Source organism: Pantherophis guttatus, chromosome 17 (assembly GCF_059756535.1).
Source record: "Pantherophis guttatus breed Tessera chromosome 17, ASM5975653v1, whole genome shotgun sequence".
NCBI lineage: Eukaryota > Metazoa > Chordata > Lepidosauria > Squamata > Colubridae > Pantherophis > Pantherophis guttatus.
Window position 1 is genome coordinate 16,423,703 of NC_142079.1, and position 19,268 is coordinate 16,442,970.

Genomic DNA, 19,268 nt, shown 5'->3' on the forward strand with positions numbered 1-19,268 from the left:
CACTGGTCACTAAATGAACTATTGTAAGTGGGTGGGTGTGAAAATAGGGTTGATGTGAATTAAATCTATTTGTAGTTTTATTCCCGTATATTCTGGGGGCCACTTTGGAAGGGGCACCGGTCCACACCCAAAGATCTCAGGGGCTGCCGGGAACCCCGTTTATTAAATGGCAGTAGTCGTACTTTGCCATGAACTACAAGCCAGGATTTATACCATACAAGGGTGGGGTTCATGCATCATGGTGGATGGTGCAATGCTGGGCAGCTGTTGTTTTTCTCTTCCGAAAGGGGGAAAGAGGAGCTGAGTAGCCACGGATCAATGTCGCTCTGGCACCAATGCCAGAAGGAATTCCGGCAGGGATCATTGAGTGGTTCAACAGGCCTCATTTTTAGTAGCAGAATCAGTGTAGTTGACCGTGGGAAGGAACCAAGGAAGCATCCGGCAGATTCTCCCGGGAGATTCTGGTAGAACAAAAGACAAAGAGCGCACTGGGCAGGGCTCCCCTTGGAAGGGCATGGAGACAGTGGCACCCAGCATGCCCAGGGCTCTTGGTCGGGCTGGAGGAAACAGGGTGTGGGATGCAACAAGGCTCCTTTCTAGGCACTCTGATGCTCTCCGTCTAGTGAGGGATGGAGGGTCAGTTTGGTGTCCTGGTGAGGGCACCTGGCCAGGAATGCGGGCCATGAGTTCTAGTCCTGCCTTAGGCACAAAGCCAGCTGGGTGAATTTGAGCCAGTCTCTCCCTTAGGAAGAAGGAAATGGCAAACCGCTTCCAAAAAACCTTGCCAAGAAAACTGCAGGTATTTGCCTGGATAGTTGCCAGGAGTCAACACTTAGAAAACACTGCAAAAATTGCTGCTGACACGAAGATAGAGTTAGCAAAATACTATAGGATGGTATAAGTATTCAGGAGAATTTGGAGAAGCACAAACAACGGGAAGAAATTGGCAAGATATATTCAACAGGGTTAGAGGGAAAGTCCTTCAGGTGGCTAGCAATAACCACAGAGGTAAATACAGGCTGAGGGGAGCCATCTTGGCAGCAATCCAGGGTGAATCACCTGGGCGACACAGCTCCAATGATAACAAATGTAGTCCTGGCTCCCTTCCAACCCTATTTTTCTATTATTCTGTTCTAAGATCGAGGGAAGTCCTAGGTCTTCTCTAGTCTGCCTTGGTCGGACCTGTACTTAGTATGCTTTGCGCAGTTCACTTTAGGAAGAACACTCTCCCCACTGGAGGGTATTCAGAAGAGATCAAGATGATACAGGACTGGGAAGGAGACAAATGATGAGGAACCACAGTTGGAGGCATTCTGTAGGTGTAATTGGGAGAAGAGAAGACCAGTCGTGGTCTTGAGCAGAAGGTGGAGCTGCATTCTTCTAAGTTCTTGCAGAAGATTGGATGATGGATTTAAACTACACAGAAGTAGATTTTGGTTTCAGATTTACTTTCAGAAAAAAAATCCCTACCTGAGCTGTTCACTATGGAACAGGTGTGTGTGTGTGTATAATGGACTGTGTGGGTCTCCTTGGGGGACGAGGGGAAGAGAAGCTGCCTAGGAAGCAACCAGATGAGAGAGTGGAGTCCCCAGGGGCTAAAGTAAAACGGACAGAAAAAGAAACGTAGAAATGGATCTGCATTAATGAATCAAGTACTTTTGTGGAGGAGGGAAGTTTGTATCTTCCGACTTGCAAGATTTTGTTCATGCAGCCTTACAGTAACGGAGCTTTAGCTCACCTGGTTGGGTTTCCTGTCTGGTTTAGCTAGGAGGGCTGACAGAAGGTGATGATGCCTCTTTGACGGAGGGCTTTAAATGGGCGCTGGGTGGCCCTTTGTTGGGGATGCTGTAGGAATGGATTGGATGGCCTTCCAAGTTAAAATCTTTGCATTCTGTAATTTGATCTTGCTAAATCCCAAGTAAGCGTATGGCGAACATCCCCCCTTTGATTCAACCTTAATATTTTCACTCATATTCCATTGAATTTGAAATTGGGTTGTTAATTTTGTGAAACTGGTTGGCATGCAGAGGCAGCCCCTCTCCCAAAGTAAGAGGGAGATGGGCCACCATGTCTCCATAAGAAGTGTTGGTGGCACAGTGGTTAGAATGCAGTACTGCAGGCTGACTCTGCCCACAGCTTGGAGTCTGATCCTGATGGGGCTCTGGATTGACTCAGCCTTCCATCCTTCCGGTAAAATGAGGACCCAGATTGTTGGTGGCCATATGCTGACTGTAAAATGCTTAGAGAGGGCTTTAAATTACTATGGAGTGGTACGCAGTCTTTAGAGCTGTGGTGGCACAGTGGTTAGAATGCAGCACTGCAGGATAATTCTGCTGACTGCCAGGCCTTTCCCACAGCTTAAGATCTTCCTCTTTAAAAGTCACAATCTCCTGCTCCTCGCATTTGTCCCATGGTAGCAGAGATGCTGGCTGCATTGTCCTTGCCTAGTTTTTACATGGTGGGAGAAGCATCAGGACCATGAGGGTTTGTCCTTCGGCCCACTTGTCGCAGAGCCCGGTGCTGTAAATCATAGATTTATAAATGCCAATCTGTGATTCATAAATGCCAAAAATGCAGAAGTGCCAAAATATTAAGAACACTCTGCTTATGCCTAGAGGCGCTCTTGGGCAGTCAGAAGCGCTCAACTTCCTCCTCTTGTCCTGTCTGCTCTCCTCTTGGAGGGAAGAAGGTCATGAATAACACATCTGCTTCACCATCAAATGGAAAGATCAGGCTGGCAAGGCCTGTTGGGCTAAGCACCAATTCCCAGCACGAATCCTCTTCTCCTCAATTGGCTTTCCCACAATTACCCCCCTTTCCCATTCAGGCTGAAGGACGAGGGGAAGAAGGAACACAAAAAGAGCCAGCAATTGAATTTATTTATTTTGCCTTCCTTTTGCAGGTGGGGACGACCGAGTCCTGTCCCCAAACGTGACGCCAGCCCTAAAGAATTGTCCGAGAAGCCAAATGCATGCAGCACCCTGGTTTCCCAGGGCTTCGTCTACACCTGAGGGCCACTTGCAGGAGCAGCTGGACCATCCCTAGCAGGCCAAAGCGTAGCCATCCGACGTACAGAAGATTCCTTGTGTGCAGACGAGGATGACAGAACGATGCAGGAGGACAAGGGCAGCCCAGGGAGAGAAAGAGGTCTGACTCTTTTGTAGGAAAGAGAAACTCCCTTCCTTACTGGAATGTGCAACTGTTCATTTTCCCCACGCGAGGGGGCCTTGAGTTCCGCTGCGATGGTGGCCCGTAATTGCTGGTGACGCATTCGAATTCCGTACCCCTGCTGTGAGAGACGGAGCTGCTGGTGGAGGGGCATTTTGGAGGAACCTTCTCAGCTGCCACCCGGCTGTCCATCCCCTCCAGACCCAATTCCCAGAGCTCCTGTTTCGAGAGTCTCAGGTGGCCTCTCCTGCTCGCCTTCGCTGTACCATGGGATGTCGGCAAAGTTCAGAGGAGAAAGAGGCAGCGCGGCGGTCCCGAAGAATTGACCGCCACCTGCGCTCTGAGAGTCAGCGGCAACGACGGGAAATCAAGCTCCTTCTCCTGGGCACCAGCAACTCTGGCAAAAGTACCATTGTCAAACAAATGAAAATCATTCACAGTGGCGGTTTTAATTTGGAAGCTTGCAAGGAATACAAGCCCTTGATCATTTACAATGCCATCGACTCTCTCACCCGCATCATCCGCGCCCTGGCATCTCTGAAGATCGAGTTCCACAACCCCGACCGCGCCTACGACGCCGTGCAGCTCTTTGCCTTGACGGGCCCCGCAGAGAGTAAAGGGGAGATCACCCCAGAGTTGCTGGGGGTCATGAAGAGGCTGTGGGCCGACCCTGGGGTGCAGGAGTGCTTCCGCCGGTCCAACGAGTACCACCTGGAGGACAACGCTGCCTACTACCTGAATGACCTGGACAGGATCGCCGCCTTGGACTACATCCCCACCGTGGAGGACATTTTGCGCTCCCGGGACATGACCACAGGGATTGTGGAGAACAAGTTTACATTCAAAGAGCTGACTTTCAAAATGGTGGATGTGGGTGGGCAGAGATCCGAGCGCAAAAAGTGGATCCATTGTTTTGAGGGGGTTACAGCAATAATTTTCTGTGTGGAGCTGAGTGGATATGACTTGAAGCTGTATGAAGATAACCAAACCGTAAGTGTGCCTGAGCCTTTTCTTGGTCCTTCTTGACAGCCTCATTACGGGGTTTCTGAGAGAGTTTGCTCTGTTGCTGAACGCCAGTCGGTGCTGAATGGTTTCTAAAGCCCATCCTGCTAGCCGACAGCTTGGCTTCCTGAGCTTCTCTCCTGCTGCATTTATAGAAGAGCTTCACCTTCACTCTAGTTTTGTCAGATCAAGATGACTTACTTAGACGAAAGATAAAGTAACTGCCTATTAACGGGTGGGGTGGGGGTGGGAGATTTCCTTGGGAATTTAGTAATAAAGGCAAGCCCAGGGCAAGCAGGGGAAGGGGTGAAGTCTTGGGAAGGGGGGCTGCCCGGATGTTGAGGGGAATGTATAGATGAGGAAGGCTCTTCTGCCCAGGGAAGCTCTCCCTACAAAAGGGGTGCAGGAGGAATTAGCAGAGGGTCTCCAGGGATGAAGAGGCTCTGCCCTGCAGATGCCAAGTAACAAGACTAGGTGTGGCGTGTGGTCTCAACTGGCAGGGAAAGCCAAAAACTCTATGGGCCTTATTACAGAAGAGGCACCTGCAATCTCCTGGTGCTTGTAATTGATCAACCTTTTCCTTCTTACCACTAGAATGGAAAAACAACTCTTGCCTAAAGGAGCTCATATTTTACCTCACTTTACCAGAAATGGAGCCTATCAGAGCAACTGAGTTATCAAGAGCCATTTCATTAATTAACTATTTGTGCTTGCAGAGTCTGAATATCCACAGCCTCTCTTTTGGTGTATATATGTCTGGGTCGCCTGAGAGGAGAGATGTAGGTGCAGTTGAGAAAATAATTCTACAAGTGGGATCTCTCATTTACATGAAACTGATTTGATTTTAGTTATTAACTCAATAAATTCATCCTGGCTGGGGAGTCTGGCCTTGGGATATTTATTTATTTATTTATTAGTTCAATTTATATGCCGCCCTTCTCTGGAGACTCAGGGCGGCTTACAATGCGTTAAGCAATAGCCTTCATACTTTTGTATATACCTGCTTAGTAGGGCTTTCGCCCCCCCCAAGCGGTGTTCTTTTTTATACAAAGTCAGCTTATTGCCCCCACAAACCGGGTCCTCATTTTACCTACCTCGAAAGGATGGAAGGCTGAGTCAACCTTGAGCCTGGTGAGATTTGAACTTGCAGTAATTGCAGGCAGCTGGTGTTACTTAACAGTGCTTTAGTCTGCTGCGCCACCAAGGCTCTTAATACAAAGATAGATATAAATGCATACATATAGTCAGACAGACAGATATGGACATGCATATGTACTCGCATATAGAAAGAGAGATGAGGAAAATGTCAAGGGTTAGCTTCAGTAAAATTGGACAATCTTAAATAGGTAGGTTAAGGAACTAAGCAGTGAAGAAGGATTTGTCTGCCTGTGTGTCCATGTGTGTGCATGCATGCACACATGTGTGTGCTTGCAGGATTTTATCTAACTTTCTTGGGTGGGCAGGAAGCATCTTAAATTCTGTGTTAAATTTCTTTTGAGTAAATATGGTAAAATCAGCTTGGAATTTGAGCAAACATAATTATGGAAATCTCCAACTATATAAAACAGTTTTGAGACTGTTGCTTTTAGTCTCCTAAACTTGATCTTTAGTGTCAGTTTTCTTTGGTCTTTCAAAACCTTGCCTTGCTATAGAATTTATCTATGGTAGCAAGATGCATCTGACCTGCACTCTAGTATCTGTCTGTTCTGATAGATGTTCTGGGTAACGCTTTCTGCAACCACTGAACTGCAGGAGAAGGATAATATCTAAAGTTAAGGCACTGCAAGTAGTCATCCAAAGTGTGAGGTCCATGAGTTCAATTCCTGGTAAATGCTTTGAATCCCATACAATAAGTCTGAGGAGTCCCAGTAAAGGACAAAGCCATTGCTTGGTGCATCTGGTGGTCATTGCAACTCTACACAATCAGAGTATTACTATTATTTATTAAATTTGTTTGCCACCCATTTTGCCACAAGGTGACTCAGGGGGCTTACAAAGGTATGAGCTCTTCATTGATTATGGACTTTAGAGAATGATATTGTTTACATTTCTTTAAATGATAATTTCTGGGAACAGTTCAGTACAGCCCCAATTCCATTTGGCTCAGCCACGTTGCCTTTATAGGGATCCCTAGAATTCAGGCTTAGAGGCCACACGCACACAGTACATCTGAGCCTGCCCCTTGTACTTTGCATCATCTTTTTCTATTCCTCCTAATGGATATTTACCGGCTCTGAAATAGGAATTGAAGGAAGAGCTCAGGGTTTCTTGGAATCACTTCTGACCATCATTCAGCTTTGTGTCCATAGAAACTGAGAAAAAGTTCACACATTTCCTCACATTGCGCTGCTTTGGTAAGATGCATTGCGGTAATGCTGCAAATCTCCACAATTGAGAAGCGGTTGTGGGAATTGCAGGCAGCATGTGGCAGGCACAAGAGCTGCTTAATTCCGAGAGATCTTTGTCTTGCAGCAAATGATGGGAGAAGAGAGTTTCATTTTGAGTCTTAAATAGTTTAGAGAGAGTTTGCTGCGGCCAACATTGTATAGCCAATGTTCTTGCATATAATAAAGATGCTCGAGAATCAGATAGGTAAGGAGATCTGTGGGAACAATCTGAAAACGATCAAGAATGTAGAAAGAAAATGCATCAATAGAAGAGAATATTTGTAGCTCACGGTTGAACTGTTGGGTCCATGGTACTCTCTGAGCTAGGTTGTTTTACATGCAGATGTTTCATGATCCAGGTAGGTAACATCATCAGTGCAAACCCACTCTCTTTTAGCACTGATGATGTTACCTAGTTGGGTCATGAAACGTCTGTAAGAAAACCACCCAGCTCAGAGAGCACCAAGGACCCCAAAGAAGATGTAGTTAACTGAAAATATTTGGAGATTATAGTCTGTAGAGATTCTCAGTCATCCAGGTCATGGTTGTCCCAAAGGTGCTTTTTCAGTTGCCTCCTGAAAAAGCACCTTTGGGACATTTGGAGATTATGTGGAATCATGAAATGGAAAGCTGTCACCTGCTCAGTGCAGAAACCCTAATCAGGGGTTCCAGTTGTCCCAGCATCCACCTGGGATGACCACTGGAATTCATTCAGGGAAAGCGAGTGCTTCATGGTGCGGAAAGACAGGGGGAGCCTTGAGAAACAAGAGGTTGGGAGCAAAACACAAGCCGAGCTAAGTCTCTGCTTCACTGAGCTGCCTTCAGAGATGAAGGTTGCTGTCAAAATGCCCGATATGCAGGTAGTCCTCGAAGTAGAACCATTCATTTAGTGATCTTTTGAAGTTACAATGGACCTGAAAAAAAGTGGCTTACAACTGGCTCTCCCATTTACAACCATTGCAGCATCTCTATGGTCATGTGATCAGAATTTGGATGCTTGGCAACAGAGCTGTACTTATGACAGTTTTACTGTCCCGGGGTCATGTGATACCCAATTGCAACCTTTGCAGCTGGCTTCCAATAAGCGAAGTCAATTGGAGAAGCTGGATTCACTTAATGACCACATGATTCTCTTGACAATCATGGCCAAAAAGGTTATAAAACTGGATGCGACTCACTACTAAAACTGTTTTGCTTAGCAATGGAAATTCTGGTCCCAGTTGTGTTTGTAAATGGAGGACTGCCTGCCTGCCCAATGGCCATCATACTCGCAACTGACAGTGATTTGAATTGTTCCCATGATTATGAGATTACAGGTAGTCCTCATTTAATGTCCACTTGTTCAACAACTGTGAAGTTACAACTGTGCTGAATGAGGAGTACTTATGATGGTCTTACAAAGTCCTTTCTTTCAGGCTTATTTGTGTCATCCCCTGCCCGCCCAGGGCTAGAATGTCCTTCAGAGTTTTTTAACTTTTAAAAAGAGCTTTAGTCTTACTGAAGTTTTAGCAAGCCTGGCACTGAAATAAATATGAAGAAAAAGAAAGGACTTCTTGGTGGTTTTGACAAGAAGGATGCTTCTGGCTCTCTGCTCATGGCCACTTTGCTCCATTGGATTCTGTAATAAAGCCATGGGGTGGACCCAGGTGTCAACCTTCTGGGGTGGCTCCCATGGAAATGGGTAACTTTCATGGCTAAAAGGTACTCCTTTTATGAGCCAACCCTCAACCCAACCCCCCACAAATGTCTATGGAGGTTCTCAGTCATCCAGGTCATGGTTGTCCCAAGGGTGCTTTTTCAAAAGGCAACTGGACTTTCTTATTTTTCCTTGAAGATGTTTTGCTTCTTATCTAAGAAGCTTCTTCCCTTCTGACTGAATGGTGGAATATGGAAGGATTTATATTCCTTGCAGTTACTATTCACACTATTTAGGTGACCCTGAGGCAGTGGTGAAATTCAATTATTTTACTACCGGTTCTGTGGGCGTGGCTTGGTGGGTGTGGCAGGGGAAGGATACTGCAAAATCTCCATTCCCGCCCCACTGGGGGGCCAGCCAGAGGTGGTATTTGCCGGTTCTCTGAACTACTCAAAATTTCCGCTACCTGTTCTCCAGAACCTGCTGAATTTCACCCCTGCCCTGAGGGCAGAAATTCACATCCAAGTGGCCTCAATGACTCTCAGAGCGCTAATGACCAGTTGACTGCAAGGAATATAAATCCTTCCATTCTCCACCATTCAGTCAGAACTGAAGAAGCTTCTTGGATGAGAAGTGAAAGTCTTCAAGGAAAAACAAAGTTTCTTGAAAAAGCACCTTTGGGGGACACACACACACACACACCTGCAAGTTTTTGCCCTTATTTCCAAATCCGTAGTCACAGTCAAAGGAAGGCAGCCAGTATTGACTAGACTCTAGAGGAGCACCAGCTCATGCATGCCAATTCTCATCTAAAGTAATCAGCTCATGTCACTTGATCTTTAGTTCGGTAAAGGATGCCTGCTCTTTTTTAGAGCCAGAGAAAATTACAGCTGCACCTTCTTTACACTAAGTGCCCAACTTGAATATTCAGTATCTAAGAGCTTTTATAGACAATCTAGCAGAAATGTTTTGTGAATAATATAGTGCTCACACTAATGTTTTTCACATTCTCTGAGCAAAAGAGAAATTGGCCAGACTGCATTGTGGTTTTGGTCAATGGTGTGGGAACAAAGTCTTCTAGGTGAAGCAGCTGCTAAGCCACATCTGGAAGGCTGCACTTCCAGTTGTACATCCACTAAGAAGGTGAAAGCATAGCTGTGCACCTGTGGGAAATATTTGTGTCACTCATTATAGCTGCAAACACAGTGTAGTACATGATCATTATAATTTACACTGATGTACAAACAAATTAGTGTGTAGTTCTTCCCTTGAGATGCTGTTGGCTTTGCAATCCCTTAAGCGTTCACATGCTCTTTGCCACTCCTCATAAATTAAAAATACATTTTCAGCCATGGCTAGCTAGAAAAAGATGGTTTGCTTCACCCCACTATTATATTAAGCCATTTGACAACACAGACCACAACCTACTTCTTGGTGATCTTGAAAAATGTGGGCTAGACAGTATCACCACCAGATGGATTTGTAACTGGCTAACAAACCGCATTCAACGTCTACTCCTTAATGGAACTATGTCTGCATGGAGGGAAGCATGCAGTCGGGTACCCCAAGGTTCTGTCTTAGGTCCAGGACTCTTCAATATCTTCATAGATATTGATATTTAGATGAAGGAATAGAAGGGGAACTCAATCAAATTTGCAAACAACACCAAGCTGGCAGGAATAGCCAACACCCCAGAAGATAGGCTTAAGATCCAGATGGGTGCTCAGGGATGACTCGCACCCTGGTCAGCACTTCTTTACCCTCCTACCATTGGGAAGGAGATATAGAAGCATAGCCAGCCGGACAAACAGGCTGAAGAACAGTTTTTATCCGTGGGCTGTCAGACTCCTGAATGTGAAACAACAACATAACTACATAGTACGAAGGACTTACAGGCAACGTGTAACATTTTCACACTGGTGCAATAGGACTGGGTGTTTTGTTAATACGATTTATTGGGTTAGGGATTTTCTGTCTTCCCTGTGAGTTGTTTTGTGTTGGGGGGTGCACTGAGGGAGCTCAACCAATCTCATTGTACATATGTTGTGCACTGACAATAAAAGTTTGAATTGAATCCATCACTGGAGGCTTTTAAGAAGAGACTGGGCAGCCATTCATCTGAACTGGTATAAGCTCTCCTGCTTGAACAGGGGGTTGGACTAGACCTCCAGGGTCCCTTCCAACTCTGATGATATTCTATGATATTTTATATTTTATATTCCCAGCTAGAAGAAAAGACATGGAAAAGAGCAACACAACTCTGCATATTATAGGGCATAATTTATGAAATAATTTATCTTCTATTTTCCTTGTTAGCTTCTGTTTTAGAAAATTAGAAAAGAGTCAAGGTACTGCTAATTGTTAAACCATTAAAGGAAGTGGTTGTAAGGCTCCTCCTTAAGAAGCCTACCCTGGATCCAGCAGAATTAAAGAACTTCCATCCAGTCTCCAACCTACCCTTTGTGGGAAAGGTTGTAGAGAAAGTGGTGGCACTTCAGCTCCTGCGGTCATTGGAGGAAATGGATTATCTAGACCCTTTTCAGTCTGGCTTCAGGCCTGGCTACAGCACGAAAACTGCTTTGGTCACGCTGATGGATGATCTCTGGCGAGCCCGAGATGGGGGTCATTCCTCCATCTTGGTGCTACTTGACCTCTCAGCGGCTTTCGATACCATTGACCATGGTATCCTTCTGGGACGACTAAAGGAAGTGGGAGTGGGAGGCACCATGTTACGGTGGTTCTCCTCCTATCTCTCTGGTCGGTCACAGTCGGTGTTGGTAGGAGGACAGAGGTCGACCCCTAGGCCCCTCGTTTGCGGGGTGCCTCAGGGCTCGGTCCTCTCTCCCCTCCTATTTAACATCTACATGAAGCCGCTGGGTGAGATCATCCAACAACACGGGGTGAGGTATCAGCAATACGCGGATGAGACCCAGCTGTATATCTCTACCCCGCGTCAATTCAGTGATGCGGTGGATGTGATGTGCCGGGCCTGGAGGCTGTGAGGGTCTGGATGGGAGTCAACAGGCTCAGACTTAACCCAAGCAAGACCGAGTGGCTGTGGGTATTGCCTCCAAAAGACTATGTTGATTGTCCGTCCTTGGTTCTTGGGGGGGGGGGGAGAAATTGTCGCCCTCAGAACGGGCTTGCAATTTGGGTGTCCTCCTAGACTCACAGCTAAGATTAGAGCAACATCTGACAGGTATGGCTAGGGGGACCTTTGCACAGGTTCGCCTGGTGCACCAATTGCGATCCTACTTGGATCAGGAGTCTCTCCTCACAGTCACTCATGCCCTTGTCACCTCACGGTTAGATTATTGCAACGCGCTCTACTTGGGACTATCCTTGAAAAGTGTTCGGAGACTACAGTTGGTCTAGAAGTCAGCTGCGTGAGCTGTCGTGGGTGCACCTAGGTACAATCACATTACACCAATTCTCCGCAAGCTGCACTGGCTCCCTATTGGTTTCCAGTCACAATTCAAGGTGTTGGTTATTACCTTTAAAGCCCTACATGGCTCAGCGCCAGGTTATCTTCGAGACCGCCTTCTGCCGCATAGCTCCCAGCGACCAGTAAGATCCCACAGAGTTGATCTCCTCCAGGTCCCGTCAGTTAAACAATGCTGGCGGGCCCGTGGGGGAGGGCCTTCTCTGTGGCTGCCCCAGCTCTCTGGAACCAGTTACCTCCTGAGGTCTGGACCATCCCCACCCTATTGGCCTTCTGAAAAGCGGTGAAGACCTGGCTTTTCCGGCAGGCCTGGGGCTGTTGATCTCGCTCTTGTGATCTGGCGAGATCCGGCCATGAATGGCATGAATGAGTTTTTAATGTTTTTGATGTTTTTAATTTTTAAATGTTTTTTATAATGATTTTTTAAAATGTATTGTGAGCCGCCCTGAGTCTTTGGAGAGGGGCGGCATATAAATTGAATTAATTAAATTAAATTAAAATGCCCTGCTGAGCTGAAGGTGATGATCCAGCCCACGCTAGGCATAATTTCTCTGATGGGTAGATGGGTGAAGAGTGGGGTTCAGTTCAGTTATATGCCAGAAAAACAGAATAGAAATCAAACAAACAGACAAAACCAAATCTTGCCAAAGTAATATCATCTTTAGTGTGATTTATAGAGGTTTTCTTTCCTAGCCTCAAATCATACCTGGACATGCTCCAGTTTGTCAGTGTCCTTCCTACAATGCAATGCTACTGAATGCAACATTCGGTGTGCAGAACATGGTTTGGCTTGACGGTAAAGCTGCACTTCAGTCACTGCCGCCTATTAAATGAATCTTGCTAGCTTCTGCCCACTGTCCCAGCTTCTCAAGTTTCTCCAGAATCCCGATTCTGTCCCTTTCAGTTTGTCTGTCTTTCTGCAATTACAACTTTTTGGTGGGCCCCTGTGATGTTTACACTCATGTCCTACTTCCTGTACACGTGCCTGTATGTAATCCTTGCAAAGGTCTACATCTCAGTAAAAAAACTGAAAGGCATGATGAGAGGCAAGATAGGTGAGACCATATGAGGTGACGCTAACTTCTATTTTTGTGTGTGAAAAAGATCTGGGTGTGTTGGTGGGTGACAAGCTGAACATGTACTCACATTGTGGTGTAACTGCAGAAGAAGAAAAAGCAACTAAGCTGGCTCTAAAGGAGGCTGGTGTCAGGCTCAAGATAAATGGCTGCTCCTTTCTATTATGCACAGCTAGACCCCACTTAGAATATGGTGTGAATCCTAGGCCCTGCGTTTTAGGAAGGATGTTGACAGACTGGACCATCTCTAGAGATGAGCGGCAAGATTATAAGGATCTTGGACTAAAAAAATGAAAAGGAAGCATTGGAGGCGTTGGGTATGTTAGTCTGGAAGAAACGCAAACCTTATCTGCAAGTGACTGAAGGACTGCCATGTAAAAATGGAGCAGGATGATTGTTGGTTGTTCCACAAGAGGCAAGTGGCTGTCAGTTACAAGGAAGATAATCCCCATGGAGCTCTTGGGCAGGTCACTTAGTGGTGCAGCCTTAGTACAGCAATAAAACCCAGCCAACTCAATCCTGAGCCACCAGGGTTCTCCACTGAGCTGGGCTCACTCTTATGTTCCTACTGAAATAGACTACTCTTGACGGGACCCCCCCTGCATGGGTAACTGCACTTCGCCTCACGTCTTTGGTCTGTTCCTTGTGAATAAACTGCAGGTAGTCCTCAACCTACGACCACAATTGAGCCCAACATAGTGAGTTTTGCCCCATTTTACGACTTTTCTCGCCACATTTGTTAAGTGAATTACAGCAGTTCTTAAATTAGTAACCTGGTTGTTAAGTGAATCTGGTTTCCCCACTGGCTTTGCTTGTCAGAAGGTTGCAAAAGGGGTGTGTGTGTCACATGACTCAAGGACACTGCAACCGTCATAAATGTGAGTCAGTTTTCAACATAGGAATCCAAATCTGAATCACAGGATCAAGGGAATGCTACAACGGTCATAAGCATGAGAAATGGTCACTTTTTTCAGTGCTGTTGTAACTTTGAATGGTCACTAAGTGAACTGTTGTAAATCGAGGACTACCTGTATATGCTTGCAATCCATTCAGCATGTTACAGAGCACCTCCTGAATTATCCCTTTGCATTAAAACGACAAAAAGAATCATTTTCCTTTATCTGTATAAAGCCCCTGCAATCCTTGGCTTGCCAAAATTGACCTGTCTTTATACATGTTCACTTCGTATGCAGACTCTGCAGCCGGCCTATTCGTAGCCAATCCTATTCCCAATATTCGGCATTGCACTGCTTTCCCCCTTCTTCACTCCACTCCTTGGATCAGGTTTGCAAGGCATTTCCAAGCATATCCTTCCTAGTTCTTGGGAGATACAATCCACCTCTTGTCAGGAATATCACAGAAATGCCTCCTGCCTGTTCCTGAGGAAATCAAACTCTTCCCACGGAGTCCATCTGCAGGGCCAGTTGTTCACTTCCAGCATTCCTTCCCGTCTTGTGGGCCACATGCGCCAAGATAAAGGAGGGATAAAAACATCTGCAGCTCCTTCAGGATTCCACACAGGGCTTCTTAGTCATCCATTCCCTTGGGGATCAGCAGAAGGGGTTATTTGTCGGTGGGCTTTTAGAATCCCAGTTGTGTGCCCAGGAAGGGAGCCTGTCTTTTTTCATATGCTCTCTGTCTAACAGATGGTTGCTGAGGACTCAGCTAGTAGGGAGTCTCAGATGTCCACCATCTGTCTGCTCCTCTTCAGGTCTGAGGCAAGAAACCCTCCCTTCTGCCAAGCTTCTAGAGCCCTCTCCCTCTGCGCTTTCTTCAAGGTCCAGAAACATCATCTACGGAGGGATGGAATCTATTCTGAAGCTCTGCAGTTGGAGACCCTCTGCCTTGCTGTTATTTCCTCATTTTTATTCATATTCTTCATATTGCTTCATTTCTCTGCCCCACCAGTTTGATTTCCTTTTGTCTTCTGGGAAGGTTCTTGCTACCATTCTTCTCCACAAGTGCTTCCTGACTTCCATTCAAGAATTGTCCTAGCATACACCATCTTTCCTGATCAACTGGGGAATAGTTTTGACATGTGGATAACTCAGGGAAAAATAAACATTTATTTTTTGCAACAGAAGTAGTACAGTAGTGTGAAGCCCATCCTACTCACAATAGCGTTTGCTCTGTTTCAGTATTATTTGTAGAAGAGTATGGAGTTGTGTATCGTCTGGAGAAGGGAAGTGAAGGAGAGTAAAGAATAGAGGTGAAGATTTCTTTACTATTCCAGAATGTAGGATCTAGATGAATAATAGAATGAGGCTACAGAAAGCATTAGATTGACATCCTGTCAGCTTCAGTAACAGTTTTACAACTCTTTCACAGTCATCCCAATAGTCTCTCTGATCTGGTGAGAAATATCCAGCCCAGCAGAGAGGAGGGATCAAATATAGAGCTACCCTAGAGTCACTATACATTTAGTGTGCAACCACAAAAGAATTTGTGGACCCTTACCATATTGTTCCCAAGAGTTTGCTGCCAGACGGGGGAGATTCATTAGGCGGAACATAAAGTTGCTACCGTGCTTCCCCCAAAATAAGACCTGGTCTTATTTTCTTTTGGACTCCGAAATAAGCACTAGGGCTTATTTTGGGGGATATCTTACCAGTGCCACTGCACCGGCTTACCTCAGGGCTCCCGCAGCCAGGCTATCCATGCCCCGACACTTGCCTTGCCTTGTGACTGCAGCACTGGCGTGTCACTTGGCCTCCTGCTCTGTTGCAACCGCAAGCAAGCAGAAGAAGTGGGCCAGTGGCCACGCGGGATCTTGCTGGATGGTGCTTTTGGAGCTGCCACGGCGAACTGAGGCAGTTGTCAAGGCAGGGATGGCCTGGCTGTGGAGGCCCTGAGGTAAGAGAAATAGACAACATAAAAACAAGATGTCTGCTTAAGATAAATGCCCTCCCTCCCTCCCTACAAGTTTTCTCTCCAATCACAAGAAAACAAGAATTCTAGTTCCTGTCTTATTATCTCCTCCATATTGTCTCTTTTTGCTTTCCCCAAACGAGGCCTCCAGAAACCAAAATGTTGCCCACTCCTTATTAATAACAAACACCATGAACTTTAGATCAATTATTATGATTGGATGATATATTTTGAATTGCCATGTAACAATTATTTGCCGAAACATATAGGCTTGATTAAAACACCTTCTGACATCTGGTCATGAGCTGACAATCTTAACTATTAAAGAACTGTCTCTAGAACTAGAGGATTTAATCAGAAATTTGCAAAATAATAAGCACCTAGGAATTATTAGTAATGGTTGCTGGACTTTGCCAAATTAGATATTGAAAAGTATAGGGAGCCATGGCATAAAGAATTGTAACATCCAATATATAATTATGAATATAATCATCTATTTGAGCATACATTTGGGCTTCCACATATCACATGTCTGTGGATTTAGAATGGCAACTTAAAGACTGAAAAGGCTGAAGGCAGAAAAAGAAAGAAAGGTGTCACAGGAGATGCAGGTCTTCATCTAAGATCAGCATGTTTTTCTAGACTATTAGGATCATAATCTTTGGTTGCCACAATATAAAAAAGATGATTCTGGAAAGAGTGCAGAGAAGAGCAACAAAGACGATTAGGGGGTTGGAGGCTAAAACATATAAGCATGGTTACAGGAATTGGATAGGCCTAGTCTAGTGAAAAGAAGGACTAGGGGAGATATGAGAGCAGCGTTCCAGTATTTGAGCGGCTGCCACAAAGAAGAGGAGGTCAACTTCTTCTCCAAAGCACCAGAAGGCAAGACAAGAAGCAATAAATGGAAACTAACCAAGGAGAGAAAGATGCTTCATGAAGCCTTGAAGAAAAAATTCCAGACAAATAAGCAACAACCAACCTCCCCTCCCATCAACTCCCCCCCCCCCGAATGTCTGAACAAAATAAACGGCACCTGGATCTACCTTGCCTCTTAAATCAGCAGTTGATAAATATCACACCTTAGTTGACTGGAACTCTGACAAATTCTATATCCTCTGATGAGGATATAATTGTAAAACCTTTCTTTTAAAGTCAAAGTTGTAAAGTGAATTAACAGGATCTGAGGTAGTGATATGTCTTGCGTAGTCTTATACCCAACTTGATGGCACCTGGAAGGCTAAGAAGGGTTGTACCTGGTTAATACTTGATGTGAATCCTTCAGAAAAGCTACAGGTTAACCAAAAAGTCCCAGTCGGAAGCAAGGGAAACCATTTATGACGTGTTGTTCGCAAAAATACCTGTGAAGAAGTGACTGTATGTCAACCTTATTCCGATCCTTTCTCTTTACTGCCTTAGAGTTCATGTTTTCTTCTCCTTACTTTATTTCTTATTAATGTGATAGATATTGCTATTATCTTTATATATATCTCTAAGCTTTTTAAATTAAATTTATATCCACTTACGTTATTTAATATGCCCAACTCAGCCTTCCTTAAATATTTACATGATACGTAGTTTAACCCTTTTGCCGTTATATTTAATAAAGACTGTAACTGTTTTGCCGTAACAGCAGTCGTAATCATAAACAAAGTAAGTTGAACACAAACGGGATCCTTCCTTTTCATTGGTATTTGTTACCATGTGGTCTTTTTCCTTAGTATTTGATTCCTAATTGAACTTAGCAGGGACCGTTCACTTGGAGATTGTGTTGCTGTTCAGTCTAGGATTTTATTTTTGAATTGTTCTCCAATTACACTGAAAGAGTTTTTTATCTCTTTCAGCAGCAGTGCTATTATTGTTACTTGTATAAAATGTCCATCATCCGACAAAAATTTAAAAAATAATAAAACACAGTTAAAAAAGAAATGAATTAATTTGAAAGAAAAAAATCCTCAAAGGGCCCCTGGGTCTTTTTCTGTGTTTCTCTGTCCTCTGGGCTTTGCCTCACAGCAGGATAAGATTAGGAATGAGAGGTCCGTGGTATTTTCAGGGCAATCGTTTACCTGCTGCTACTCATTCAACTGCCAACCTGCATCTTAAATCTGATCCTGAATTGCCATCCTTCTGGCTGGAACTCCTGCCTTGCTTTCCTCCTCCTCTCTTGCGTTTTGTAGTATCTTCCCCTGTGAAGAATTCTGGAAAAGTGGAAAGTGTGTATATTTTGTACAGTCCCATGAACAATATTATCCAGTTCTGGAAATTAGCTCTGTGTTGCTTCACAGAACAACACACTTCACATTGCTTTCTGCAATTTCCTGTAATCATCTTTACGGGAATTAATAATACATTGCCTCTTGCTTTCTGAGCTTTGATAACCAGTTACGACTGTACCCTGTAGGCAAGGGACTGCTGAAAAGGGCTGGCCTGAAAACAAGCCCTTTTGCACGGAGGAAGAAGAACCTGAGTGATGGGCTTTGGCTTTCCAGTCCTTTGGTCACCTTCAGCTGATCTAATGGACTTGAGTTCGCCAGGATCAGACGCTGCTGCTTTGCGAGTCCCTGCTTTCTCTTCTCAGGCTCATTTCCCAGGGAAACTTCCTCACCTGCAGCCCAGAAGGATTCCCTGTTTCCATGCCAAAATCAGGAACAACCTTAACAGCCACCTTCACCTTTTGCTTTTTCCCAGATCGCCTGGGACTCAGTTGCCACGGTGACTCTCCTTCCCCTACCTGCCCTCCTGGGCCCTTTATTCTTCTCCTCTTTTCCTGCCTTATCTGACCCACTTCATAGACTGTTATTTAACATCTGGCAATTGCCCAGGAACATTTATTCAAACCTTTCTTCATCCACTGTTGAAGAAAACTGTACTGGATCCTTAAGGTATGCTAATTTAATGCTAAGGTATGGTTTTCCTGGACTCAGGACTCAGGACTCCTGCTCGAAGAGCGGTCGTGGCCAGGAGGGCCTTTGCGCAACTGCGGGTTGTGCGCCAGTTATGCCCTTTCCTATCTATCCCTACTCACAGTCACTCATGCCCTAGTCACTTCCCTTGTTGACTATTGCAACATGCTTTACATGGGGCTGCCCTTGAAGAGCATCTGGAAGCTACAGTTGGTGCAAAATGCAGCGCCCTGCATGGTTTTGTACAGACCCCGGTGTGCCCATGTATCACCTCTCCTGCGGGAGCTGCATTGGTTGCCAATTTGCTTCTGGGTGCAATTCAAGGTATTGGTTGTCACCTTTAAAGTCCTTCATGGCTTGGGACCAGGAGACCTGAGGGATCGTCTCTTGCCGGTCACATCCATTAGAGCGGGGAAGGAGGGAATGCTGCGAGTCTCATCCCCGAGGGAGATACCCCTGGTGGGAGCCAGAAGAAGGGCCTTCTCCATGGTGGCTCCCTCTCTCTGGAACATCATCCCCCAAGAGATTAGAATGGCCCCCACTTTGACACTCTTCCAGAAGGTGCTGAAGACCTGGTTCTGCCAGTGGGCCTGGGGAACCCAGAGCGGGATGGAGCCCATTAAATGGCTCATGTGATCTGCTGTTGCTGGGGCGGGGGGTAGGAGGTGGGGGGTGATTTTGTCATGTACTGCAATAATTTATTTGATTCTTTTTATTAGTTAGTTTTATTACTAGTTTTATTAGTTTATTGTTTTAAATGTGGTTTTATATTCTGTAAGCTGCCTT

The 19,268-nt window shown here is 45.3% G+C and overlaps 2 protein-coding genes across 3 annotated transcripts in view; one reads left to right on the forward strand and one right to left on the reverse strand.

Moving 5' to 3' along the window:
* The window catches only part of RSPH14 (radial spoke head 14 homolog), a 106,343-nt gene that overhangs the window by 35,786 nt on the left and 51,289 nt on the right, over nucleotides 1-19,268 (reverse strand). The window lies entirely within an intron of this gene.
* Nucleotides 1-19,268, forward strand: part of GNAZ (G protein subunit alpha z) — a 77,575-nt gene that overhangs the window by 19,817 nt on the left and 38,490 nt on the right. For both annotated transcript variants that reach the window (XM_034438519.3, XM_060683647.2), the window contains exon 2: nucleotides 2,903-4,158. In XM_034438519.3, the coding sequence (XP_034294410.1) occupies nucleotides 3,436-4,158 (723 nt within the window). In that variant the 5' untranslated portion in view covers nucleotides 2,903-3,435. The remainder of the gene's footprint in view (nucleotides 1-2,902; nucleotides 4,159-19,268) is intronic.